Source organism: Brienomyrus brachyistius, chromosome 12 (genome assembly GCF_023856365.1).
Source record: "Brienomyrus brachyistius isolate T26 chromosome 12, BBRACH_0.4, whole genome shotgun sequence".
NCBI classification, from domain to species: Eukaryota; Metazoa; Chordata; class Actinopteri; order Osteoglossiformes; family Mormyridae; genus Brienomyrus; species Brienomyrus brachyistius.
The window spans coordinates 1,253,757-1,281,193 of record NC_064544.1 but is presented as its reverse complement, the minus strand read 5'-3'; the positions used below and the strand labels follow the sequence as shown (position 1 = coordinate 1,281,193).

General features: G+C 48.6%; 1 protein-coding gene across 1 annotated transcript in view; it reads left to right on the top strand.

Annotated features, from left to right (window-relative positions):
* The window catches only part of LOC125705160 (disintegrin and metalloproteinase domain-containing protein 33-like), a 97,488-nt gene that overhangs the window by 38,416 nt on the left and 31,635 nt on the right, over positions 1 to 27,437 (top strand). Inside the window, exons 3-4 of the mRNA XM_048971567.1 lie at positions 5,747 to 5,823; positions 22,609 to 22,687. Of these exons, the coding sequence (XP_048827524.1) occupies positions 5,747 to 5,823; positions 22,609 to 22,687 (156 nt within the window). The remainder of the gene's footprint in view (positions 1 to 5,746; positions 5,824 to 22,608; positions 22,688 to 27,437) is intronic.

Sequence of the window (27,437 nt, the reverse complement as noted above, 5' to 3'; positions counted from 1 at the left end):
TTTAGCGCCAGTGCTAACTTTAAATACTGATAACGTTTAAATATCATCCACTATATCGACCAAAAATGACATCAAACCAAGGCCAATTTCTCGATTTTTGTTGAATATCGACCGATACAGATATGGTAATCGATATATCATGCATCTTTGCTAAGCTAAACTCGACTTTGATCTCGCCTCATTGTGAGTGTAGTGCATTGGGCTCTGAATCTGCAGCAAACACATTCCCTCTGACCGTCTTCAACTCCTGCCTTGGGCCATCTCTCCCACCATCAAAAACATTATAAATACATTAATGAAATGCTCAGCCGCTGCATGATTTCCGTCAGGTGCGCTGCTCTCTCAACCCTCTCGCAAAAACTATTTGTCTCTTCATAAATATGAATTGTTCCATGTTGTTTTTTTTCCCAAAGAAAAGCCCGACGGAGCACCGTCTGGGTCACCGCCCAAGCGTCCGAAATACCGGCCACGTCTAGCGAGAGTTTCGCCCCGTCGACAGGATCGCATCAGATCAGCATTCTGCCGCAGTTCATGACCTGACCTAGAAAAACCGCTCAGGTTTTCTGTGTTGAAAAACGGCCAGATATCGGTGTGAGATAAACTGACCTAAGCTGTGGAGGAGAAGCGGTTGGCACTCGAAAGTCGACCCAGGCATTAATCTGTTCAGCAACTGGATGTTCATCTTGCTCAAACTGAGTATTAATAAATCTTTATATGAGTTAGGAATTCCAGACAGAAAGCTAGTAATTGGTTTATGTGGAAAACCACAGACATGCATCCTGTTATTCACTTTGAGCTGCCCCAACCTTCCCTGAGGCAGACCTCAGGACCGGTCAGCTGGCTGTCATCACCACCCCAGCCTGTCACATGACCCCCCCAAGCATCAATCGCTGTTTCATTGCGTGAGTTTGAAGGATACATTTTTATTTTTTTTTTGCAACCTTCCGACAAGTTCTGGAATCCTGGAGAGACACTCACTTGGCACATTCATACAGACCCTGTGTGTTTAACCCCATTTAGGGGACATTTTATGACAATTGTCTGTTGGTAGGATGTTATTAGTGGGGAATGTGAGAGGGGTGATTACCATTTGGGGGGGGGGGTCATTCAGAGAAGACATTTGAAGTGAAATTGTCCCCAGTGAAACGCTCTCTCTGTCAGACAATGTCTCCCAGGGAAAATGTTGGATTTCAGGATTAATCTGACACTGATGACTCACTTCTGTTTTGCCGTGCATTAAGAACAATAGCAGGCAATCACAGCATACGCTTTATTAATTTATGAAGTGAGTTTGCCCTCCTGCCTACACAGCGCAGAATCATCATCCCCTCCGCAGGGGACGACATTGACCCTCAATCAATTTATTTGCAGTCGGTTTATGTCAGTATTTTTGTACTGCAAATTTTTTACAGCATTTCATAAATAAATGTTTCCAGGCAATTTAGGTAGGTTAAATGGGGGGGAAAGATCTGAACAAAGAAAAAAATTGCTATCTGCTGTTACGTTTTCGTTTTTTCAGAAAGGTGTCGCGAGAAGAACCCGGGCTGAATGATGCAAAGAATACATATGAAGGAAGCAGCACGTATCTGCGTGAGAACAGGAAGCAGCACTGCAAGTGATTTGAAACTAAAAACACAACAAAATGAAATACAGAAAGGAGGACCAATGAAACACTCCCTCCGGGGGGGCGGGGGGGGGGGCTCTTTTGGGACCGGGCTCCGGATCCAGGGGCTCTCTGGCGGACTAACCCTCATTCTGCCGAGGCCCCCAATTAAAGCAAGGAGAAATCTGAGTCACACCACGATCTGCAGATGTGACACCCCCCACAAAAGCTGAGAGCTCTGTAAAAATATGTTAGCGGGGGCGTAAGAGAGCCGGCCATTGGCGTCGGGATAAGGAAAGCAGGGTGCGCGTTTGTGACCCCCACGGCCAGCAGGCTTGGGCAGTGTAATTATCTGAATGGCGTGCGGCCAGTGGGATCGCCAATGTGAGGTTGCGTGTGTGGGTTTTAAAGCCAGATGCGAAATCGGTCAGAAATAGCACGTTCAGATCTTTATGATATTCACCAAATTGGGCAAGAACCGGGCTGGACACCGTGGGATATGTGGACGGGGTGCGATCTGACCAGCCTCACAGCTCCTGGTAATATGGCTACTGGGAATATATGCTACCAGCTTTAGGTCAGTGATTCCCAATCCTGTTCTCGGTCCCCTCTCTGCCAGATAATTTTCATTCCAAGCCACACTGAGTTCAACCTGCCATATTCATTATTAGCCTATTAAGGACCATCTGGGCCTGGGTAGGGTTGGAATTCTGGTGGGGGAACAGGACTGAGAACCACTGGTTCAGGGCAACAGAGAAACTTTCATTTATCTATCGATCTGATTTCAGATTGCATATACAGTTTTGGTGACCTTGGACCTAACAGAGGCAGCACAGGACGCGATACATGAGAAGTTCATGGAAGGGATGCTAGTCATTATGTCTGTTTAATAGGTGCTTTTGCCCAAAGCGACATACAGGCACGGCATCAGAAGACACACACATGCGCTGCCTTCTTAGGGGCCCAGGGCAGAACTTTACGTGGGAGGCACCCCAAGAAAACTCATGATGATTTCACTTCTTCTAAAACACAGGTAATTCAGGTCCCTAGGCAGCTGCCTATTCTACGTATATCCAGGGCTGGCCGTGTCGCTGCCTGCATATAAACAATTAAATTTGATGTATAAGGTTTTAAAATTGTTTTTAATTTTATGTAATTATTCTTTTATATATGAATATATATATATATATTTTTTTTTCCATGAATTTGTCTCTGCCTACTTGTGCCGATCGGGCCCCAGGCAAAAGTGGGGTTGTCCTATGCCTGAATCCGGCCCCAGCGTACACATAATCACAAGCATTGTTGAGACAACACTTTGCACTGCAAGTCTTTGCACTATGGGGTTAAAGCAGAGTAGCGAGCCCGGTAGGTGCGAGCTGAGAATGCAGTCCACCGAGCCAGCGTGTCACCCTCCTATATTTAGCTACATCTATTTACAAGGTATCAAAACGCTCAACGGAGAATTTGCTGAAAAGTGGAACGGTGGTCACAGAGATTTTAGATGTCTTCAGACGGTTCCCATTTTCATGATGAATCGCTAACGTGCCTTGTCAGGCGGAGGAAGCTGACTGTTACTCTTCTGCTGCCTTTATTTTAAACCATTGTGTTGAACGTGACACTTTCAGAGAATCGTTCCGGGGGTGTCGTCACAGCGCAGCAGTAAAGAATAAGAATGAACTGGGGGCAACGCAGAGAATCTCCCTAACTTTTGGTGGAGGCCGTGAAACGCAAAACATTTTTTCCTCATTTGTTTGCTTATGATGGCAAATGAACTCATTTGCATTCAGTACGTCAGCCATGTTTGTTAACAGTATTAACTGTGTTAAAGGCACCACTCAGATGTGAGAGGACAATGAGTGAAGATCTTCTTGAAGCTCTAATAATTCACTGAGTTTTTACCAAGGTTATGATGATTGCTGTGTTCTCTCAAAAACGGGACAAATATTCTAGGAATCCGTTCGTGATTAATATTTCGGTCTAGGTTGGCATTTTGCAGCAAAGGCTGGATTCCTCAATTCCGGTCCTGGAGAACCAGTCTGAACAGGGAAATCTGCAAACTGTGTTGCACACTGGCCCTCCAAGACCGGAATTTGGGAACCCTGTAGTAAGATCTTACTGAAAGTTTGAGGAATACACTAATCGGGCTGGTGTACTGTTTTCAGTATGTCATGATTTGTTGCCATTGGAGATAGCTGGCAGATATAAGGAGAGAAAAGACATTTCTGTAGATCCTATACATTCATGCTAGTAGTCAAGTTCCCACGAGGACAGCCAGGGAAGGGGGGGATGACTCACTCAACCATCTGTCCCTCTGATCAGCAGACTAAATGAACTGCTTATCTGCTCTATTCTTGACTCTTTTGGCAATTGAAAGACATCTCATACTTGAGTTTTGAGATATGAGAAAGCTGTTTGAGAGCTTTTAGACTTTCGATGTCGCTGTGACATATTCCACACTCGATGCCACGTCGTCCACCGCGTCCAATGTCTTCTGTACCTTGGAGGGACTGAACAGGACCCTGGAGGGTTCAGCTTGTAATTATTGTCATCGCAGTATTTTGCTAATGCACGATGGATGCATGAGGCGTGAGAGATGAAGTCTGTAATGGGGAGGTAGATGTTTTATTCAACGGGTTCCTGTGTAGAGCATGATATCAAAACTACAAAGGTGAGCTATCCCCAGCATTCAGCTGAGGTCTTGATGTAGGAACAGAATATGGTTTTTTTGCATTTCTCATAGGCTTCTGTGACCTGGATTCTGTGCTCAATCCCTGACGATTTTCCTGCTTCTCGCAGGCTTGCAGAGCAACGATAGCAGAGGCCATTGTCAAATGATGATTTATGAACAGAGACTCCTGAAATGAAACTCCTTCATAGAGCCAGCTGCTCATGCGAGGAAGTCTTGAACCCACGCATCTGATCTCTTGCGTATGTAGGCTACGGCTTTCTAGGGGAACGCTCTGGAAGGCAAAGGATACAGATCTGTATTTCCGTCTTCACGCCCTGCTGGGAGCAGTCTCAAGATCCAACGCGTGTGGTTCCTGAGCTGATATTCCAGAAGAATTGAGTGCAGAAATGTGAAATTATTGTTTTATAACGAGGTCTCTGCTTCTTTGTCAGGCCGTAAAGGGGTTTTATGTTTGCTGGATGCCAGAATGTCGCAACTGAAGGAACACAGGAGCACAAAGGAGAGAAATGAAAGATACCAACACATCTGTGGTTTTAGTGCTCATGCACAGAACATGAAATATAGAACAGAGATAAAACACACACGGACTATGGAGAACCGCGGGATCGATAAATACCTCAGGTCATCTCGAACACTGAACGCATTTCACTATTGTTGAGTTATTCCTTTGTGGCGAAACCCTTGTGTTCACTTTCATTCACATTCACCTAAGATCTCTCCCCCCCCGTAAGTTACTTTGACATGGCAGGTGGGCACGTCCACCGCTGAAGTATCTGCAGGTGCGGGTAATTCATCAAGGTGATCAGCCTGGGGTTTTTTTTTTTTTTTAATTTACGAACTAGTTAGGTTCTGCCCATGTTCCGTTGATTAAAGAGCTTATCTTGCATACAGAGATATTCTTTCTCGATGGGAGGCGCCGACGTGACCGTCGCGTATCAATCTGTCATCTTCCGTCGGCGCTTCGCCGGGAGAGATTACAGTCGCTGTGAGTCACTCTGAGGGACTCTATTGAACAAAGATGACTTGTCACTCATCGGAATATAGCCGTGTGTCATCCGTGGTTCCAGCAATGGTGGGAGATGTTCAAAGCGAGTACGATTTTTTTTATTGTCAATATAAAAAGGTGGCATTTCAAAATAGCCACAATAAGCTAGCATACGGTCACTGTGATGTCATAATGGAATTGAACTAACTGGTCGGTAGCTTCCGAAGCCATGTTTTCTGTTGTGTATAAATTCAGCTGGCTGAGCACTTTGTGATGTCGCGGAGAATCGGAGCTCTCCCGTGGATGTGTATGCGCGTACGGGAACGTTGCGTGCCGCCGTGGCCTCGATAAAAGTGTGGTTTTTGCGAGAGTCACAGTGCAGTATCAGCCTCCTCTGGCTCTCACAGAGAAGGTGTGTTTATTTGACTCTGTGCGTGATAAGACCCCTCACCAGCCTCTCCACTTCCAGGACCTCTTCCCGGACAGCGGCGAGGTAGCGGTAACAGCTGACGGGAGGGACTTGGTGCTGCAGGTGGAGCGGAATCAGTAAGTACCCATCCCCCACCCCCCACCTCCAAGTAAACACTCTCCCCACCACTGACAACACTGACTGCGAAGACTCCGAGTTCATTATGCAGCCAGAGTCTGTAAGATTCCCCGAAACCAGGATTGCCTGTCTCCGCGTTACGAGAACATGATCTTTACATCTGGTGATCCATCAACGTTTTTTACTCACAGAAAAAAGCTACTGGACCGGGGTGGGAATGTGTTTTCCTGAAGGAGGGGAGTTAGATGTACAGTCATCATATGCAGTGGCGTAAACAGGGGCAGGTCCAAAGGGGCACTGGCCCAGCTGAAAGCTGATTGCCCCCCTCCCCTGTCAATCAATGTCTAATCAAAACATATCATTGGTTAACGATAACGTTGGCCTCTCTGTTTAGATTATCTTCCCCCTAGCATACAAAAAGCCTAGCATCCCCCCTGATGATACACCCGTGATTGCAGTCGGGATGTCTGTGTGTGTGTGTGTGTGTGTGTGTGTGTCTGTGTGTGTGGCCATTGGAACCGGTTTATATATAGTGTAACGTAGCACATGTGTCTCTCACATCACACCTACCGTAGCACGGCTCTCACTTCCCGCTCTGAAGGCGCCATGCGGTGGGAATCACCGGCATGGGGGCTGCAAGCCGACGCAGCTCCCACGCAGGCGGTGACGTCACTGCGAAAGGCCATTTCTGCATCCATAAAATGATCCGGCCCCCACCCCCCCCCCCCCCCCCTCCACATTAACAGAGCCGATTCTGAAACAGCCTGACCAGCTCTCCCATGGGCTGGGAGCAGTGACAGGTCGACATGACGGGTCGGCGGACGGGAGGTGTCACGCGCTCGTGATGCGTCAGGGCAAGAGGAGAGGGGGGGCGCAGTTGGAGGAGAGGTGCGGGATGAAATGCAGCAGAGCCAGAAAGTTGTGAAAGTGCCGCCGTATCGCACCTGCGACTTTTCTCCTGGAAAATATAATATTTATGGAAGGAGTAGGATTCAGGGTTGGGTCTTTAAGGGGGTCATCAAATGTCACTTTAAAAGCTTGAATAATGTTTTAACAAGCAGGTTACCAGGAATGTGCAGCTGTGGAAATAAAGTGTGATGCTGGAGAGAACATCACACGATAGTTGGGGAGAACTGGACCAGTACAAGTTTTTACTGGAATGTGTATGTGTTTTGTAGATACCCTGGGCTTTAACCCATGTGCTATATGCCCCACGCCTCCCTGCGCCAGATGTTGCGTTGTCCTTTGGTTAGAGCTGCGATACTTTATTGTTTACTGTTGTGATGCGTCATTTTGGATAGTTTATCGCAGTGCAGATGCGGGAAAAGCCCGGTGGACTTAAGGTCGCAGCCAGGTGGACCGGAAGTTAGGAAGGAGGCCCCAACCAGAGAAGTTCTGGGATTTTTAAAGGATGTTCGTGTAAGAGGGGCTGTAATTCATACAGTGGGGCCAACCTTTAGCCATTAGCCAATGAAATGCTTTGATTTTGAGAGTGGCAGGGAAGGAGGCCAATCAGCTTTCAGTTGGGGCCAGTGACACAGTGTCCCTAGGATCCAAACTTATTATGGGATTTCCCATTTTTCATCACAAGGGGGTAGGGAAAAAACACAAAATATATCATCAAGGACAAACAAAAACATGCAGTTTCAGGAAGGAAAGGACTAACAAAGCCATCGGTAATGGGCGAATGGTGGCTTCTGATTGGCTGGGACACACTCAGCTGTTTCAGTGTGCAATCTGACCTGCAGGTCGAGTACAGGACAGCAGAACAAGAAAGCAGAGCAGTTGTGGTTTAATTTTGCAGAGGATGCAGGAAACATCTCGCATAAGAATAGACGCTGAGAAGAAGACGTCAGCTTAATCAGCTTCCTGCTCAGGCCGTAGCTCGTGTGGCGACATGTTTCTCCCCTTTTGCGTGAGCCTGTCGCTGCTTCCTGGTGCTTCTGGGAAGCCAAGTCCGTCCACCCTGCAGAGAGCATTTCTGGCCTGGGCTGCCTGATACGTGCCGTTCTGAGGAACTGAGCCGACATGCGCCGACTCCTGAGAAACCTTGCAGCTGGGTCCGTCTGCAGTGGTCCTGCTGGTTTGGGTGGCCTGGCTACACTCTGCTAGGATTCGTGGAGAAGCGTTGGCTCAGCTTGATGTCACTGAAATGAGTTTCTATAAGATGGACTCAAATATTTATAAATCCTGTAAGGTGTTTCTAGGTTCTTGGATCGGTGCCCCGGATGAGTGAGTGGTAGCATCCTTTGTGTCGTGTAACAAAGCTCATGCACGATTTAATACGTAACCAGGGTTACCTTTGTAAAACCCACGGCCATTTTTTTCGTCCTGTTTTTTTGACGTCATATTATTCTGAAAGGACCTTAGTCATCGTCAATGTAAGACCAGTCCGCTCAGGGTTACCAGAAAAGGGCTGAGTTACCAGCAAAGGGTCCAGTCTGGTCTGGCCTCCAGTCCACATGAGCATTAACCCCAGCCGGGCCTCAAGAACAGCACCGCAGCCCCAGCGGTTTCGTCTGGCCCTGGAGAAAGTAGGTCAGTGGAGCTGGGTTCTGGCGAGCTGGCGGAGCCCCTGAAGGAACTCAGCTGTGAAGGGGGGGGGGGTAGTTGCACTGAGCTCAACGGGGGCTTTTTTTATACGGGTCTCCCACTGCTCTCTTGCTTAGGGCCAGCTGGCAGGCTGTCCGCTGAGGAAATGGGGCCGGCCTGGAGTGGCGCCAGCAGAGGGGGAAGGTGGGGGAGGTGAAGGGGGCGGCTGGGAAGTAAATAGCCGCGTTGAGAGGGACAGAAAGGGCCTGGGACTCGGTGACGTAAAGTCTCTGTAGACCGCTCAGCCTTCTGCGATTTCAGTCAGGCACTGCAGAGGACACCTTCATGGCTGCATCTGTGTGGTAGATCCCACTCAGCCTTCTCGCTTTCAGTCAGGCACCAGAGGGGACACCTTCATGGCTGCATCTGTGTGGTCTGTACGCCTCAGCCTCCCTGCCTGTCAGCACTTTCAGCCTCCTCATTTCAGTCAGGCACTGCTGGAGACGCCTTCATGGCTGCATCCATGTGGACTTCTCCTCAGCTATAGTAGCAAGGAGCCCCTGGGTGTCTCCCATTTAAATGGGATAAGATTGCGAGATGTGCTGCCTTTCTCGGACTCCTTAGGCAGTCATAATTGGTACACCTGACAAATATGGAGAACTGATTACAGGTTAGGTACAGAAGTTCCATTTCACCGTCTCTGACAAGTTCAAGGCCTCCCGTGCAGATGGCGTGGAGTAACACCCCCCCCCCCCCCTCGCCCACGAGTTACGGGTTCGAATGCTAGAAGGTCTACTCATTTCCAGAAGACTCTGCCCCAATCCGACACAATAAAAATACCTGGCTTTTAAAAATGCAATGGGCGTGCTGTGAGGTGTGTGGGTTTCCCCCGGGTTGGGAGACAGGATGAGCAAATTAAAAAATGACACAGCCGGTAATCCTGCTCATCTCAGGGTGCCTGAGGAGGCACTGCTGTCAGGAGACGTGCGCTGTGGAGCCGGACAGGACGTGATTGCCCCCTTATTCCCTGCACAGTCAGCCTTAAGGTCACCCCCTAATGAGCCCCTGTATATTTCCTGTTTATTTTAATAGGCTCTGCCACGTATGTGAATTTAATCTACCTGCTTTTACCAGCATTGAGTCAGTAAAACAGAGCTTCTGAATATGTTTTAAATATCTTGAAAATGTAAAGACATAATATTCAAGTTGTGCGGAGTTATTCGTACACAGCCACACACAAGTTCGGCTTTAGAATAGTAGGATTCTGGGTAATTCTGCAAGTGTTGTGTATGAATTCTATATTGCTGCAGTCACTTCTCGGTTTTTAATGTGTCTTTTTTTTTGGTGACGATGCATTTTTAGAGTCGTTAACAATGAGAGCAGAGTAAATGCTGGGTTTGTTCCTAAGTCTTGCTGCTGTGAGTTAATGCTGCTAGGTGTTAATTAGGCGGCAGAGTCTTGCCGCAGAAAAGGCTTGAAAGACTCCGACTGGAAGTGAGGGTGTTTATTTACTCGCGGCTAAGCGGCTCTCCTCGGGGATTAATCTGCATGGAGCTGGCATTTCAACCTTTGTTTTGATCATGCCCGAAATCGAGCAGCCTGCCTTACACCACTAATCCGAAACGGACGTCTTTACGTGGAGGGCCGATGTGATTGTCTAAGAAGCGTACGAGGGGCCCGTTTACTCGGGGCGGGATCCCGGCGATATGCAGAAGGTGCCGAGTCGCGGGGCGCGTCCTGTAGCCAGGCTCCATTAGGGACTGACACCTCCGAAAGCCTCGTCGGGCGGAGGTGTCAGCCTCGCTAACCGATGGAAATTGCTTCGCTCCCATTTGAGACGCTCCGGCTGCACAAAGGCTTTAACTGCGAAAGTGTAATCGCGTCCTGCCGGCAGTTTAAATCACACGTTTCACCCACCTGAAAATAACAAGCGATAAAACCGGCTCCGCTGGCAGTGTGACTCCAACACCGCTGTACCCGCCGCCTCTCAGAGACACTACAAATATGCTGATTTAATGACACCCTTCTCGTAGCATATTGGCGGTTTACGAATGTAGAAATTAATATTATTAATAATGATTTATTTAAACATAATCATGAAATGAATATACTGTCAACAAACGAACAAATCCCCCCGTTGAAGAGATAAAACCAGCCAACTTGAATCATGCTTTTGGGACAGTTCTTGGATTATTCGTGCCTCACTTAGAGGCTTCCACCTGTCACTACTACCGATAAATATTACGTGTGTTTGTCCCTAAAAGGCTTGACCGAGGGTGTGGGGGGAGTCTGAGCCTTGATGAGTCCCAAGAGCTTTTTTCTCTTATCGAACAACGTGAGCTGCCTTCAGTCAACGAGCTTTATTGCCTGTCAGTCCGAACGCTCATTGCCATCAGCGGGGTTGAAGTCGGAACATTATCGACAGAACATCGCAATCCGGATATATGTGGGATCAGTCAGCAGCTAGATCGTTGTAGAACGGCGTCCTTCGACAGATGCCTTTGTTCGGGCCAGTAGCCTTGAAGTGTCACTGCAGATTGCGGGAAGGGAAGCTCGTGGGGTGGTTTGTAGCAGTGGGGACCTTCTGGTCACCTGCAATGTTGACAGGTCAATTGTCACGCACCCACCCAACATCCGCTACGCTTGAAGCCCCCCCCCCCCTCCCTCAGTGCTTTGCCGTCGCTTGCAATAATTAGCTCTCCAAGGACCCGTGTCGGTGGAGCGGTTTTGGAAATAAATCAGGCCACACATTGTCCTGCGTTTTGGGTCAGGAAGGGGCTTTGTGCCAGAATAAATATTTCAGGAACCATTATTTATTAATTTCTCCTTTGTCATTCTTTCATTGTATTCCTAAGTCCGTACAAAGACATATTACTGCTCCACATGCAGCGAAGTAATGGATACCTACCCTGTCGGCTGCTTTAGAGGCACTTTTTTTAACAAATCATGAACTCCAACTCGTTCTCACTTCCTGCTGATTGTTTTCCAATGACCGACAAACCGACTGTTTTTAGTTTCCAATGTGGCACTAGTGTTTGCTTAACATTGGAAGGATGGATATTTACATTATTTGCTTTCTACTTTTTCATTTATGTTTTTACTTCTAATTTAATACAATTTTAACTTCTTTTCCCCCAAATGGTCATTTTCAAATATTTATAACATTGAATGTTTCCTCAGGAGAGATATTCTACTGGTTTGGCCAGCAATAGCCACACATGGAAAAACATTTGGTCTTTGCATGCTTCAGTTCCCTGAGCCCTGATATCTTCACAGTGTCACTGATTAATCACAGGGTTTAATCTGTGATTTAGCTGCTCGTTAGCGTAGCATTCGCCCCATTCTCTCGGCATATGTTTCATCAAGCGTTTTGAACACCAACGTATACAGATGGTTATTTTCTGATGCTACACTGCATAGAGGTTTATTGTTGACTTATCAATGCATTCTTTGTCGGAGGTGGTTATTATCTGGGCTCTCGTGGTACCCAGAATGCATTGGGTCCCCTCTACTGTATGGTGTGTGGATGTTTATCTCCTGATATGACTTGCATTGAACTTTATTATCGAGTTATTGTTACATTCTTTGTCAGAGGGGGTTATTACCTGGGCTCTCGTGTTACCCAGAATGCATTGAGTCCCCTCTGCTGTAGGCAGCCTACGTCGGGCCTGTACTCTTGATTCCCAAATGACCTCTGTTTCGGTCTCCCAGCTGTTCCGTCTTTGCCGTCGCATCCTAGGAAGCGGACGCCTTAGCTTGTGGTCAGGCCACCCGCCGCGATCGGGCAGGAAGGAGTGAGCGGGTCGGGTGGGGAGGAGTGAGCGGGTCGGGTGGGGAGGAAGCGGAAGCAGGATACAGCTTTTCTCTGAGTCGTGAGTAATGGGGGGCAGAGGTTCCTGTGTGGGGTGGCCGGGCCATTGTACCCGAAGGCCAAACACTAGACTTGGCGTAAAATCCAAGCTGATTTACTAAGCTGAGCTGTTGCTGCTTATTTTGGTCAGTGGTTTGCTTGCGTTTGTCATTTCCGTTGCCTTTCATCGGAAGCGCTGTGTTTGTGCGGCTCTGTTTCCACAGCACTGTCACTTCAGGTAATTACAACAGATAAAAAGCTGATTAAATTGAGTTTTTTTAAGTGGAAATATTCCTGGATTCAAATGGCATGTTTTTTTTTTTTTTATATCACAGAAAATAATTGAGGTCGTAATTTTCTCATCTGAAGCAGAGTAAATGCCTTTAATGCTAACGGAACTGTGTATTGGGAAGGTACCATGAAAGGTGTGGGTAATACATCTGAAATAGCGAAGATCTGAGCTTTGAGGTCAGGAGCTCATTCACACAGCTGTGCCTCATTTTCGACATAAAGCCGACTTTTGTCGTGCCTCCTGGAAGTCAGTTCAGAAGCCCACACTTTGCTCATTCCCTGTTACCCTTTCTCACCCTCCTGACCATTCTACCCCTGTGTGGTACCACTGTGCGAGACCAAAATTTCTCAGAAACACAATTACCTTTATTTCGCTAAGTATGCACATGGGATCTCTTCTGGAGTGTCTGGTCATACATATCGCTGACATTAATACATCCATCCATCCATTTTCCAAACCGCTTATCCTACTGGGTCGCGGGGGGTCCGGAGCCCATCCCGGAAGCAATGGGCACGAGGCAGGAACACCCCAGGATGGGGGGCCAGCCCATCTCTGGGCACACTCATGCACACCTACGGGCAATTTAATAACTCCAATTAGCCTCCTATTAGACAGTTAGTCCAATTAGTCCAATTAGACAGTGCCTAGTTTTTGGACTGTGGGGGGAAACCGGAGTACCTGGAGGAAACCCCACGACGACATGGGGAGAACATGCAAACTCCACACACATGTGACCCAGGCGGAGACTCGAACCCGGGTCCTAGAGGTGTGAGGCAACAGTGCTAACCACTGCACCACCATGCCACCCCCAGTTGCAATTCAGTTTGTCACTATTTTTCATCAATGATTTTGAACCTTTGCATTGATTTATTGATTTATTGCAGTACCGTTTAAAACTGATGCCAGTCGAGCCCAATGTTTTATTTTGCAAACATTTCTTTCAACATTTGCTGATTAAAAATATACTTTTCATGTAGCCTATATTTTGTGCACTGTAATGCAAAACTGCAGCAAAGTGTCCACCTCTGAAATATTACAGTGCATGCAAACGTTTCATTCTGTGTTTTATTTTTTCTACATTTGCTGCTTTAAAAATAGAAATATACACTTTATATTTGCATAAAGACATGCATGGTTTATGCAACTCGGTGCTGAAATGTCCGACAACTTCACTGAAGATACTGACTCATCCTTCGTAATAAAAGGATGTTAATGTTTGTTAATTAAATTTAGCCTGTTATAAAATAACCTGTAAGTATTAGTAGAGATGCTCCTCTACTTGCGAACGAGATTAAGTTCTGAAAGGCCGTTCGTAACTTGAAATGTTCGTAACTCATTATTCAGCATCAGTTTAAGGTCTAAGACATTCGTATGTCTGAAAGTTTACATTATTTCAATGTTGGACTGTTAACCATGAGTAATATCAGTGGTAATATCATGATGCACTATGACGCAGTGAATCGTGACACTGGTATCTTGATGAGTACTGTATCATGGGCTAGCTGGCAGTTCCCAGCCATAGTGGTAAACAATGCCACTGTGCATGGCACAAGTGTTCAGTACAGAGGGTTGGGTGTATTGCTAATAAATAGTGTTGGTTCTGAGGAGCTGGTAGGGTTTTGCAGTTGAGGGTTTTTCCCACATAAGAGCTCCCTTCCATCCTCCACTTCCCATGCTGTGCCATACCCACCGGAGCGAGTCTCGCAGGAGAGAGCAGATAAAATGATCATTATCCTGTCTACACTTCCTCCTGTTTGGGAGGGGAGGGGTGCAAAGCGCTTTTTCAGAAACCTTACCACAGGTTAAATGAAAGAGAAAGATTATTGTTCTAGCAGCGAGGCAGGAAAAGGCAGCACAGAGCAGGTCAGCCGGCCCGCAGAGCCCGTTCATGGGGCACCAGAGCATGTATCGAGTTAAACTGCATCACATCCTGCGGGTGATGACTTCCTGGCAGCGTAACCCGCTTAAGGTGCGTCGCAAACGATGGGTGTCCAGCGAGGATTTTTCTCTTGCAATATTTGTCAGAGCTTCAGGTTTTTTGTTTTTTTTAAATATAATAATTTCTGGATCACTTCCCTCACTGCAGGGCGGCGCCCTGGAGCCATGTGTTCGGCTGTAGACTCACACCTCCAGGACTGGGGGAGGGGGGTTTATGAGTTCCGCCTGGTTTACACCAGGGACCCTGGTTTCTCACCCCAGTCCCAAAATAATTTATTTTGGTGAATTGGTGTCTCCCATGACCCTGAAGAGGACAGGCGGTTATGGAAGATGGATCGATGGAAGGATTGGTGTCTCTGAATTGCCCTTAGTGTGAACATTTTGGGAGTGTGTGCAATGGACCCATTTCATTTACAAGGGGCCCCGTTTGCCCCCAAGGTGCCCCCTTCTGGGGCAGCCCCCAGGCTCATCCTGACCCTGCATTGTAAGGGTTTCCAACCCCACGTCAGTCACAAAATTCTGGGGGTTTGGTGTGTGTGTGGGGGGGGGGGGTTTAATTGGATTAATTTCCAAAAATAAACCATATATTTTCAAACCACGCCTTCTTTTTAACAACTCCTGACATCAGCATGTAAAAAAAGCATTTAATTTCCAGCATTTAATCTGCCCCGCAGATTATCGTAGCGATATTCTTTTTTCAAGGTTCAAACAACCTACAAACAAAGCAAAGACCCCAACAAGTCTGGTAACAATCTGATATTGCTGCTAGGATACGGTTTACGGTCACGATATGCTATTCTCTAAATCGAACACATGCATTTACATTGATAACTATTAATACATTTAACAAAATAAACATTTTAAAGATTCATAAAATAGAATTACTGTTGAGCGTGCAAGCCGCCATGTCGAAATTACTTCACAGGGGAAACTCGGACAAGAAAATTCCGTCCGACATAAAAGGGGCGTCTTTCCGACGGGAAGTGATGTTTTTCGTGACGTTCCATGACATTCTCGTCCGAGTTGGAGAGAAATAATCGAACGCACCATTATGGCCCGTCTTTCACTCCCCAGTTTTAAGAAATCCTAGAATCACCTCTGCCCTGCTGAGTGTGACATTAAGCTACTGTCTCCAGGCTTCCTGTATCCCCCTGGGTCTCCTGTTGGCATTTTATCTTCTCTGAGGACACGGTCCTGCTCCCTAAACCCAGCGGACTTGGCGTGTTGTGTTTTTAAAGCAGTTTCGCCTCCACCATTTGACAAATGCGAGAGGCTGAGATGTGTCCCAGCCCTGTGAACCACACTCGCTTCTCAACTTCAGGCAGACCCGGAGATCGCTGAGATGGCAATCCACAACTGAGGTGTCCCGGACAGTGCCTGAATCAACTGACGTTTAAAAAGATAGGTCGTGTTTGAGAGTCGCATGACTTTCCGGATCATTCTTCTACATTCACCTACTTGTGTATAGTCCTCAAAAAACTCATGGTGTGGTGTTGATTAAATATGTATCACAGAACAAACAGATCACACTCCTGTCTAGTTTACTCCAACCGGAATTTCTCAAAGCATACGTCAGAACTGCAGTTGTGTGGGCTCCTCCAAGCTCAGGGTTTGAGAAAATGAGCATACATGCAGGCCTGCCAGTCTGTGGGCACAGTGCCTCCTCTGTCCATCCTCTCAGCTCTAACCCCACCCGAGCAGGCCTGCCAGTCTGTGGGCACAGTGCCTCCTCTGTCCATCCTCTCAGCTCTAACCCCACCCGAGCAGGCCTGCCAGTCTGTGGGCACAGTGCCTCCTCTGTCCATCCACTCAGCTCTAACCCCACCCGAGCAGGCCTACCAGTCTGTGGGCACAGTGCCTCCTCTGTCTATCTACTCAGCTCTAACCCCACCCGAGCAGGCCTGCCAGTCTGTGGGCACAGTGCCTCCTCTGTCTATCCACTCAGCTCTAACCCCACCCGAGCAGGCCTGCCAGTCTGTGGGCAGAGTGCCTCCTCTGTCTATCCACTCAGCTCTAACCCCACCCGAGCAGGCCTGCCAGTCTGTGGGCACACTGCCTCCTCTGTCCATCCACTCAGCTCTAACCCCACCCGAGCAGGCCTGCCAGTCTGTGGGCAGAGTGCCTCCTCTGTCTATCTACTCAGCTCTTACCCCACCCGAGCAGGCCTGCCAGTCTGTGGGCACAGTGCCTCCTCTGTCTATCCACTCAGCTCTAACCCCACCCGAGCAGGCCTGCCAGTCTGTGGGCAGAGTGCCTCCTCTGTCTATCCACTCAGCTCTAACCCCACCCAAGCAGGCCTGCCAGTCTGTGGACACACTGCCTCCTCTGTCCATCCACTCAGCTATAACCCCACCCGAGCAGGCCTGCCAGTCTGTGGACACACTGCCTCCTCTGTCCATCCACTCAGCTATAACCCCACCCGAGCAGGCCTGCCAGTCTGTGGGCACAGTGCCTCCTCTGTCTACCCACCCAGCTCTAACCCCACCCGAGCAGGCCTGCCAGTCTGTGGACACACTGCCTCCTCTGTCCATCCACTCAGCTCTAACCCCACCCGAGCAGGCCTGCCACTCTGTGGGCACACTGCCTCCTCTGTCCATACACTCAATGTACTCTCTGCCCTGTTGGCTGTGCAAACCAGCAGGTCCCAGTCCATGCATGTCTGTGCGACAACTTGTTTCAATTAATTTGCACAAGGGTGTAAGGGACTGCGTATCCGTGGTCACCCTGCTGTTCAGTCGCCGTGGTTACAAACATGTCTTTTTAACTATCCATTCCCATTAAACAATAGATATGATGAACAGCATGGCCAACGCAAGGCTTTCCCCATCCTGCCTTTCATGCAGCAGTAATAAGGCCGTTTACACAGAGATTGCGTTCCCCGGATGCCTGCGCGATTCCGATATTCATCCTCCTTTCAGCGTAACGGCAATGACAAAGGATCGCACAACAAAGAAGAAGATGGGACTGAATCACAGGCGACATGTTACCAATGTCACTTTTACGTGGTTTACTGGTGATATCTAGCTGGAAAAATGCGTTTTAAACCTTTATTTAACTTGTTAGCTGGTAATATACCCCAGGGGAGGGTAAACAAATGACAAGTGAAATTAAAAGGTAAAATAGCGTAGCTGAGGAATGATGCTTTGTGAAATCTTAAATTCTATATGTGTAATGTATATCGTGAAGTGATGTCCCTCCATATTTCATCCGAAGGGCTTTATCCCGTCGTCCTTCCCGAATTTCCTGGCCCAAAATCCTTGTCAGCTGACGTCCCGTGACAGTGAAAATGGCAGCCAGTCCCTGCCTGTTATCCCCACAGACGCTAGCTTGTGTAGGCGAGCAGTCTTCTTTCTGAACGGGGCTGCTTTCTGCGTTGCTGCAGGGTGGAGGGGGGGGGGGGGGGGGGTCACCTTTTCTCTACTCCCCTGCTCCCTTCCCCCCCACCCCCTTAGGTGGACCTCAGGTGTCCCACGTCACCCTCTCCACACTGACAGGCGGGTGCCAGGACGTCTTTGCTACACCAGGGGGGGTCTACGACCCCTGTCACACCACCCCCCCCATCTGGTGAAACTCCCCCACAGCCTTGAAGCTTTCGTTTCCAGGTGGGGGTGGGGGTGTCCGTCTTTCTGCTGGGAACATGATGCAGCGCTGATTGGCGGATTCAGGCTTTTCCCTTTAAAATGCGACAGTTGGGTCAGTTACTTGCTTCTCGCATTTCAGTTCAATTTTTCCGAAATTGACAGGCCTAAGCTGACATTTATTCCCTAATTATAGCATATTCTGCTTTATTTTGTAGACAAGTTGTATATAGCATGGTGAGTCAGCAATTAGTGCTACAGTCTCACACGTCTAGGGTTGTGGGTTCGAGTCTCTTCCCCAGTATGTGAGAGTGCTCTGCATGTTCCATTTGTTTTTAAGCCATTTCCTTCCACAGCCCAAAAACATGCATTTGGGTGAATTGAAAATTCTAAATTGCACTGTGTGTGTTCTGTGATGGATTGGCATCCACTCCAGGCCCACTATGACCCTGTACTGGATTCCTCCGTCCTTTTTCCACACCCACTTCCCCTTGGTTGTGGGGGTCTGGGGCCTGTCTGATTTAAGGTAGAGGAATAACCCAGGATGAGGCGCCAGTCCACCAGAGGACTTTTATATAGCGCCTTTCACAACAGAGCACTTGGCAAGAGTGTGTGAATAAGCAGTTCTGTGAGATGGGCTGGTGTGTAGGACCCCACATTCTGAAACAGTAGCATAAGCTCATATATTACAGAAGCACAGGCTCACAGCCACTTGCTGCTCTTGCGAAAATGCGGGATTTGACACGGTTCACCTTTTAATGAGGCTAATTCCAGTCCGGGAGACATCAAACGGAGACAAAGCCGTGCCCATCAGCAGTCAAATTCCTCAGCACTCCTGTGTCTCCGGGTAACCTGGCATCTCCAGACAGAGACACAGGCCACCAGTTGGTCCCCGGAAGCCCCTGGAAGACGCTAGAACCCACCGGCAACAGAGAATGATTACAAAGGCAGCCGAGTGCCGACGCGGCAAACCCCGTAATCAGGGCTGACATCGGCATTAATAATTTCGCACCTTCCGCGAGTCGCCATATTCCAGGCCGCTCTGGATCTGGGGGGGGGGGGGGGGGGGGGGCTGGTCCCATCACTGACGAGGGGTGTGGCCTGGAGGTGGTGTCAGATGAAAGGTGTCGGCCACACAGACGTGTCACTGCTCCGGAGTGGCTAAGACGCACACAGGGGATCCATGTCTTTCATCAGCTCGATGCGTCCCTTTTGACCGGTAAGACGAGGCCATTTAGTTCCTCGTCAGTATTATGCCCCTGGGTCTGCTTCATTGCACGCTCAGTTTCACGCATTACAGTCAGCCGCCATGGGACGGCTAATGAGGCGGATTCGGGAAGGGAGGATCCTTGGCTCTGTTTATGAACCACGCCATTAATGATCTATGGAGATCCCTGGCACATGGTCCACAGCCCAGCTACCTTGGAACAGGGTTACGGGTCGGACTGGCGAACAGCACGGATTGGGTATAATAACCTCGCAGCCATCATCCTTGAGAAGTCATCTTGCTTCCACCCACTGAATAGGCAGGGGAGCATGGAACAGTCATGTGATCATTTTCTGGTTTGTTTAAAGAGATCTGTGAGATATGGGGAGGCGGGGCCTTCACGTCATTGGTCAGAGCCGGGTCAGCTGACACGCCCTTTCATTCACCAGTATATGAAATGGGCTTTTCACTCTCGGCCCCCCCATTGGGCCCCCGATCCCTGAAGCCATCCCCCACCAGTGCCCTCCTCGTGACCCAGGGCCATGCCGATATGCCCGCACGTTTTCCTCGTGCTGAATCCTCCTCACCAGCTTCACTTCCTGCCAGGTCACATGACTCTGTCGGCCCGGGCCGGGTCTCACTTGCGCTTTGGGACTGTTCACTGAAAGGGAGCAGCAGCGCCCCCTGCTTTATAAATATTTAACGCGCACGTCAGTTGTACGGCACCACTTGATGGCGTCCTTTGAGTTGAGAAGCGCCTGCTGTCAGCTCTGGGTCACATTTCACTCACAGCCTGGGGGCATGAATCCCAGCGTCTCTGCACCCACAGTAGCAACTGTTTGGTCTTCACCCCCCCCCCCCTTCCTTTTCTGCTTTGTTTGCCAGTGCCTTCTCTCCATCATAAGCAGGGCAGTATACTGGGATGGGGCTGACCATAACTGAAAGCTGATTGGCCCCCGAGTGACTCCTCCCCTGTGGCTCTCTGGGTTAAAATTGGTTCAAATCCCAAGGCCAGCAGAGTGATGTCACCTTCAGCAAGGCCCCTAACCCCCCAAATGCTCCAGGGACCGTCTGACCCTGCTTCCTCAATTGTAAGTTGCTGTGGATAAAAGGACCTGCTAAATGAATAAATGTGCACAGAGGCATGACAGACAGCTGGCAATCAGCCAATCGCACTGCAGACGTGAGTCAGGTGCTTTCTTTGTTCCCGCGCCTCGTTCCCCAAGCTGCTCGCATTCTCATTTCTGTCACTGCCGTCACCGGGCTCCTCATTTTACACTTTAATTGCAGAATAATGCCTCTTGTTCTATGACTTTTTTGTGTTTTGTTTCTTATCGAAACAAAAATTGATGATTGCAAGTAGCTGACAAAACAGTTTATCTTCAAAGGGCACTTTCATGCTGCGGTCTCTCCAGCTCCATTCTCTCACCGAAGCCACGTTTTTAAAGCCGTCAGGCCAGGAGACCATGAGCCTGGACGGGAAGCCGAACACAAAGCATGCTGGGAGGGAGCGGCAGCTTGGGAGGCAGCCCAGAACGGCCGATCCCGGACGTCATCGCAAGCCGGCCCGGCGTTCCGGAACGTTCCGGCTCCTCCTGGCTATCGGTGCACGGCGACCACCTGCCGGCTTCCCGTCTGCAGCTTCTTCTGGGGACGCGACCAAATTAGATCCCGGGGGGGCGGGTACGAGGAAGGGCATGTACCAATGTCCGTGAGGTCCAGTCCCATTCCCCTCCCAATGCAAGTGCCCCCTTCCTGTTATCTGTCTTAGGCTAAGATGTTTAAAGGTGAGCGGCAAATGAGGGGGCTTGATTCATACACAGGGTCAAACCTTGCCATTAGCCAATGATATGTTTTGAATCAGTGAGTGACAAGGGAGGAGGCACTCCAGGGACCAATCAGCTTTCAGCTGAGGGACTCTACTATCCAATCAGATTTCAGCTAGTGCCAGTGGCCCTGTGGCCACGCCCCTGTATACACCCATGCGTCTATTATTTATAGCAATCAGACCTTGTCTTTCCTGACGGCACCCTAGTGTGACACCAGGGGGCAGCACCTGTCAGCCTTGTCTGGGTGTCGACCAAAGGCATGTCCACGCCTCTCCCCTTACGAGACTCTGGGCTTATTTTGTATGTGGCAGCCGGCATGGGAGCCGCTCACCCCATCTGTGTCCCCCACTCTTATTGCATGACATCATCCTGGTTCCTCTGGGAATCCTGCAGTTCCTGCCTCTTGGTCCCCGTATGTCTCTGTGGCATCACAGGCCCCCGCACCGCTCCAATCCCGCAGCAACATTATCGACTGTGCGCCGATTGGCCACATAGTTTTTAACGGTACTTCATTTGCTTAAAAATAGCTCAGCGGTTCTGCTTTGGTGAGGCTCGCTGTGACTCAGCCCCTTAAGTGAAGTGTGTTTGAGAACGAGAGGCTGGATGGAGTAGGTTCTGTTGGAACGGATCGACCCGAGAACAGCATGTACCAGGTAGCTGCTCTGGGACCTCTGGGGTCCAGGTGGCTGCTCTTGGGTCGGAGACGCAAAAAGATAATGGATGAGATCAGCCTGACTGACACGGACTGTATTTGTTTTGGTGGGAGTTGCTTCATAATGAGTGACACCTCCTGTATTTGTTTTGGTGGGAGTGGCTTCAGCCTGAGTGACATCTGCTGTATTTGTTTTGGTGGGAGTGGCTTCAGCCTGAGTGACATCTGCTGTATTTGTTTTGGTGGGAGTTGCTTCATAATGAGTGACACCTCCTGTATTTGTTTTGGTGGGAGTGGCTTCAGCCTGAGTGACATCTGCTGTATTTGTTTTGGTGGGAGTGACTTCATAATGAGTGACACCTCCTGTATTTGTTTTGGTGGGAGTGGCTTCACAATGAGTGACACCTACTGTATTTGTTTTGGTGGGAGTGGCTTCAGCCTGAGTGACTGCTGTATTTGTTTTGGTGGGAGTGGCTTCACAATGAGTGACACCTCCTGTATTTGTTTTGGTGGGAGTGGCTTCAGCCTGAGTGACTGCTGTATTTGTTTTGGTGGGAGTGGCTTCACAATGAGTGACACCTCCTGTATTTGTTTTGGTGGGAGTGGCTTCAGCCTGAGTGACATCTGCTGCATTTGTTTTGGTGGGAGTGGCTTCACAATGAGTGACACCTCCTGTATTTGTTTTGGTGGGAGTGGCTTCACAATGAGTGACACCTACTGTATTTGTTTTGGTGGGAGTGGCTTCAGCCTGAGTGACATCTGCTGTATTTGTTTTGGTGGGAGTGGCTTCAGCCTGAGTGACATCTGCTGTATTTGTTTTGGTGGGAGTGGCTTCAGCCTGAGTGACATCTGCTGTATTTGTTTTGGTGGGAGTGGCTTCAGCCTGTGCTCTTCCTTCTCCTGCAGTCTCCTACTGGGCCCAGACTTCACGGAGACGCACTACTCAGAGGACGGGCTGCCAGTGACACTCAGGCCTAATCACACGGTGAGTGAGTCCATCAAACCCTTACCCCAAAACTAGTGACATAGGTGACTGCTTAGGTCGCCATCTTCTGAGGGGGTATTGACTTAGCAAACCGCTGGTGCCCCCCCATCCAAGAAGAATTGGATGTTGATGTTTGCTGGGGACAAAGGGGAAGTAGGGGCAGCAGTGAAGATCGTATTGGGAACCACATGAGCTGCTCAAAACCACCCCCCCCCCCGTTCCTTCTTCACACTGACACGGACTACTTCACTCAATCAGAAACATCTCCTGATCTTTCTGCCCCCACAATTCCACGTTACCTGCCCCCCAAGCCACAATTACACACGAACTCCCCCCCATGAGCCACAATCCCTCACGAACCCCCCACCCCGTCAGAGATATCCGAATCCCACGATCACATTATCGTTCGTCTTTCCCTCAGAGCTGCCTGCAGTCATACGCACTCAGGGTGTCGTGCCCTCAGAGCCGCTCGCATACTGAACCCCTCTCCAGCCGGTAACGCCTGATCAAAAATAGCGTAGTAGGAGAGAAGAGTCTCCTATTTTAGCACACGTTTACAGCGCGGCTTCAAAAACACCCCTGCCGCGAAGCGTCGCCCGCTTGATGCCTGAGCATTTACGATGGTTACATTTTTAAAGCAACAGGTGGCAGATGGAGGCGTCCACGTGCTGCCTGACAGGAATGCGTGTGGCAACATTAAACCCCCTCGTTCACCTCCGATGCAATGAAGGGCCCGCCGCACCATGGGTGCAATTCGGTGCACGTGAAAAATTACAAGGAGGCCAAAAATGTGCCCAAAAGTGTCAAAAATGAAGCGCGACATGCTAGCGCAGCCGCCTGGGAGATTCTCTGGGTTTCCTGTGTTATGCAAATCGATTGTTTTTTGCCCCCGATGAGCCCTTGATGAATAATTTAATCCCTCTGCTGTCTGTGAGTCAGGCATTTCAGCAAATGAAGTTTGTCGGTGGCTCAGATGATGGGTTTCGGGCGACGCCCGGGCTGTCTTTGATTACGATGGCGCTGGTTTGTCAAGGACATGTGGGAGCCAGCTGGAAACCGTCAGAGAGACGCGCAGGGGTGCGAATGCGGGTCCCCGAGCATCAGCGACTAATGAATCAATCTGAAAGCCGTGCTGCCGTGACAGATGTCCACTCTCTACGCAGGTTTACATTTAAACGATTATAAAACGACGGGTTTCCAGCTTTGCGGCGTGGGTGGGCCTCAAAGAGAACTGGGGGGGGGGGGGGGGCAGATTCCCCAAAGTTACCATCAAACTATTTCTGAGGAAAGATGAGATTTAACCACGACGGTGTCAGCAGATCCTCATACTCTTGCTCCCGTTCAATAGGTATAAGGTGTCAGACTTTCCTAACGTCACTCTTATCTTCACCGACAAAAAGACTTCCCACATCTAACCGAAGAAAAAAGGAAAAAAAAAAAACACAACTGCTATTGACTAAGCCGTATGCAGGAAGGGTCTTTTTTCCCTCCGTAATTGGTCTGCTCTATTAAATGGATTCTGGTTTATCTGTATTATTTGTGGCTGTGTAAAATCCTTTATACATCTTTTTATTATGACAACAGGGACAAGGGAAAAGTCATGAGTCACACACAAACTACAGTGTAAGTGACTAAGCTGCCTCTTTAGTACAGTCGTCAATGTGTCAGCCCACTGCCGTTCCATTAGGGGTCCTTGCGCCCCCGTGTGGCAAAGGGCAGTAGGGAGCTAAGCTCACTAAGGTTCCCCTGCAAAGCTCCTGATTCGCGGGTTTGCTGCCTCGGCTCTGTAAACAGGCTGCCCCCGCGTCGGGGCACTCGGAGCAAGTACCATTAAAGAGTCAGAGGGGTCCTGTCGGGGTCTACATCGTCCTCATGGGGCCGTGGCCTGCTAGTGCTTGTTGGTCCCACCCCCCTTAATCTCCATCATGTCAGCTGCCATAGAGAGCTGATCTCCATCCTCAGTCCTACAAGTGTATGATAATCTAATTACCAGATACATTCAATGCCCTCATATGCTACTGCAATAGAACGGAACACCATTTAAATGATGGTTAAACATTTATTTGTCATTGATCATATAGTGCTTCACAGCATCTCTGTATATTTTTTTGCTGTTTATGGGAAGCTCCATAAAGTAGACTTTACATTGTACATATCACTGCGCTTCATAATAACATTTGTGGTTCGGTAAAGAAGAGTTACCTTGGGTTTTTAATTCCGCATTGATGGCAGGCTGGAGCGATCAAGACTGACAAAAACAAACTGTTGTAAACCGAGATTCTAATTGGAGAGCTGAAAGCATCGGTAATTACCGTAATAAATTGTACATGAAATATAATCAATCCCCCGTGCTTCCGATTCCTAGCATAAATCTCGAGAAGCCCCTCACACGCACGCTCACACAAACTGGGAATTCAGTTCCGCGTCAAGGAACCTCCGTCTCAATCTGTGTTTTACTACGATTTCTGCACACACTCCCCCCCCCCCCCCCCCCCAAAGAAGCGAGGTTCCTCCTTGGGGCTCGGAGCCACTCGCAAGTATGTGACCATGCTGGGGCTGGGGTGTAGGTATGAGAAAACAGGCAACAAAGAAAACTTGAACATGATTAAACTGAGCTGATTTTTTTCTGTATCTTTCTCTGACTTTTCCACTGTGACTTGTTCATTGGAAGATCATTCGCTTGATACTATATGTCTGTTGTCAGGGGTTTGGAGTGATTTCATTCTTCGACCATTATATACATTCTGTCTGTGAAAGTGTATGGGAAGAAAGGTAAAGAATACATGAGGAATTTTAATTGAAAGCTTCAGTCTAAGGCAGAAGCTTAATAAGCACTTCTGGTTAAAGGCAGAGGAAGCCAACTGAGGCTGACGCAGAAACAGGAACATGAGAAATTTACAGACAATAGAAGGTCATTCGGCCCATCAAGCTCGTTTGGGGAGAACTCTTGAGGAACATTTTAGACTGAAGCAAGAAACATGAGGAACATTTTAGACTGAAGCAAGAAACATGAGGAACACTTTAGGCCGAGGACAGGACCTTGATGAACACCTAAGTGATGGGAGGTACATTGCTCATGGGACAGGATACAGACCGTGATTCACACTTTCTACAAATTCCTGCTGTGTATACTGCACCATTTCTTCATTTGTCTGATTGTTTCTTATGATGTTCTTATACTCTTGAGTATATTTAGACAGGATAGCAACCATTTAAACGGAAGAGATAGTGTCAGCTTTGGCACAGGGAAGGAGCACCCTGACCATGTGCGGTAGGTGGGCCAGAAATCATTTCCCAGCCAATAGGTGGACACCACGTCTTTGGTGGGCACAGCTAACCTAAAAGTTAGCTTTGCTAATTAGCAAGTAGCAGAAACCTGCCCAGCACTGCATCACATCACAAATATGATGCAAGACAATATCTCAGGGCACTCAGTTCAAGCCTGTACAAGCATCTGACACAGCCATGGTAACGAATGCAGGTACTGTATACACACAAACTAATACACACACGCATGTGCATAAATGTCTATAAGTGTACACCTTTTGGAATCTGGCTTTTTCGGCCAAGGACAACCCGTGAGATATACTGACCTTAAATTCAAGATAAATACCAAACAGAGGAGGCAACATGCCGGATGCTAGGCGAAAGATTACGATGGGAGGTAGCATTAAAGAAGTGAGCAGAGCCCGTGGCGTCCTCTGTCTCCACATAGCCGAGGTGACTTTCAGGCGCCGGCAGGAAAATGCGAGAGGGATAGGAGTTAAAATCGAAATCCGTAACGTGTACTCCTAGGCTGCCGCTGGTTATGGACGGGCGTCGCGGATTATGTTGTCCAATCAGAAACTCACCTTGTCAGTATCTGACTAATTAGACACCCATGTGGGAAACTTTGTAAAAAAAAATGTATCTGACCAAATGGTTGGGCAGATAACAGGACAGTAGCATTATTTTTGTGAAAAACCAGCAGGGTCCAGTGGAGTAGATAGCTGATTTGTAATTGCCAGGGCATTAGAGGAGGAAAATAGCCAGTAGGTTAAAGGGGTCGACTGTCGGACATGGTGAAATTCCGGAATGCGATTTGTGACAACACCGAATTAAATTCCACCTATTTGTGGCATAAGCCATCTCCAGGATGGTCTATTGGAGCTGCTGTGCATAGACTATTTTAAGAAATGTCGCTAAATATCATAAACAGTTAAATGTAGCAGCTTCTTATCAGAAGCATTTCTAAATGTATTGCAACTGTCTCCAGGTTTCTGGAAAGTTCCAGATGACGAAGCAAGTCTTAGCTATTAGCGGAGTTCTGCTATATAACTATTTCCTAACGTTATTGGAACGTTGCCTGAAATATTGTGGTGAGGACAGGGGAGTTAAAATAAGCAGCACGGTGACTCCCCCCCCCCCCCAGGGAGAGAGTGGACAAAAACGTAAGGGGCAGATGACTCAGGAAAAACCGTAATCGCATGAGTTCAGCACCCCCTCATGAGTCCGAGCGTGGTTTATAAATCCGCTCCCCGGAGTCTAAGCGGTCAAATGTGATATTATATTCTTCGTACTCTGCGTTACCACCGTCCGACCAAATGAAGTAATTTCACGGTCGGATGGTCAGAGGGAACACTGAGGAGTCGGGGAATGTCGGTTATCCGCCCATCTTGGACGAGTAACGGTCCCCCGGATATCGATGCTGGAAGATGAGCCGCCACAGAATGAAGAGCCGGAGGAAGGCCAGGATGTGTAATGAGAACTT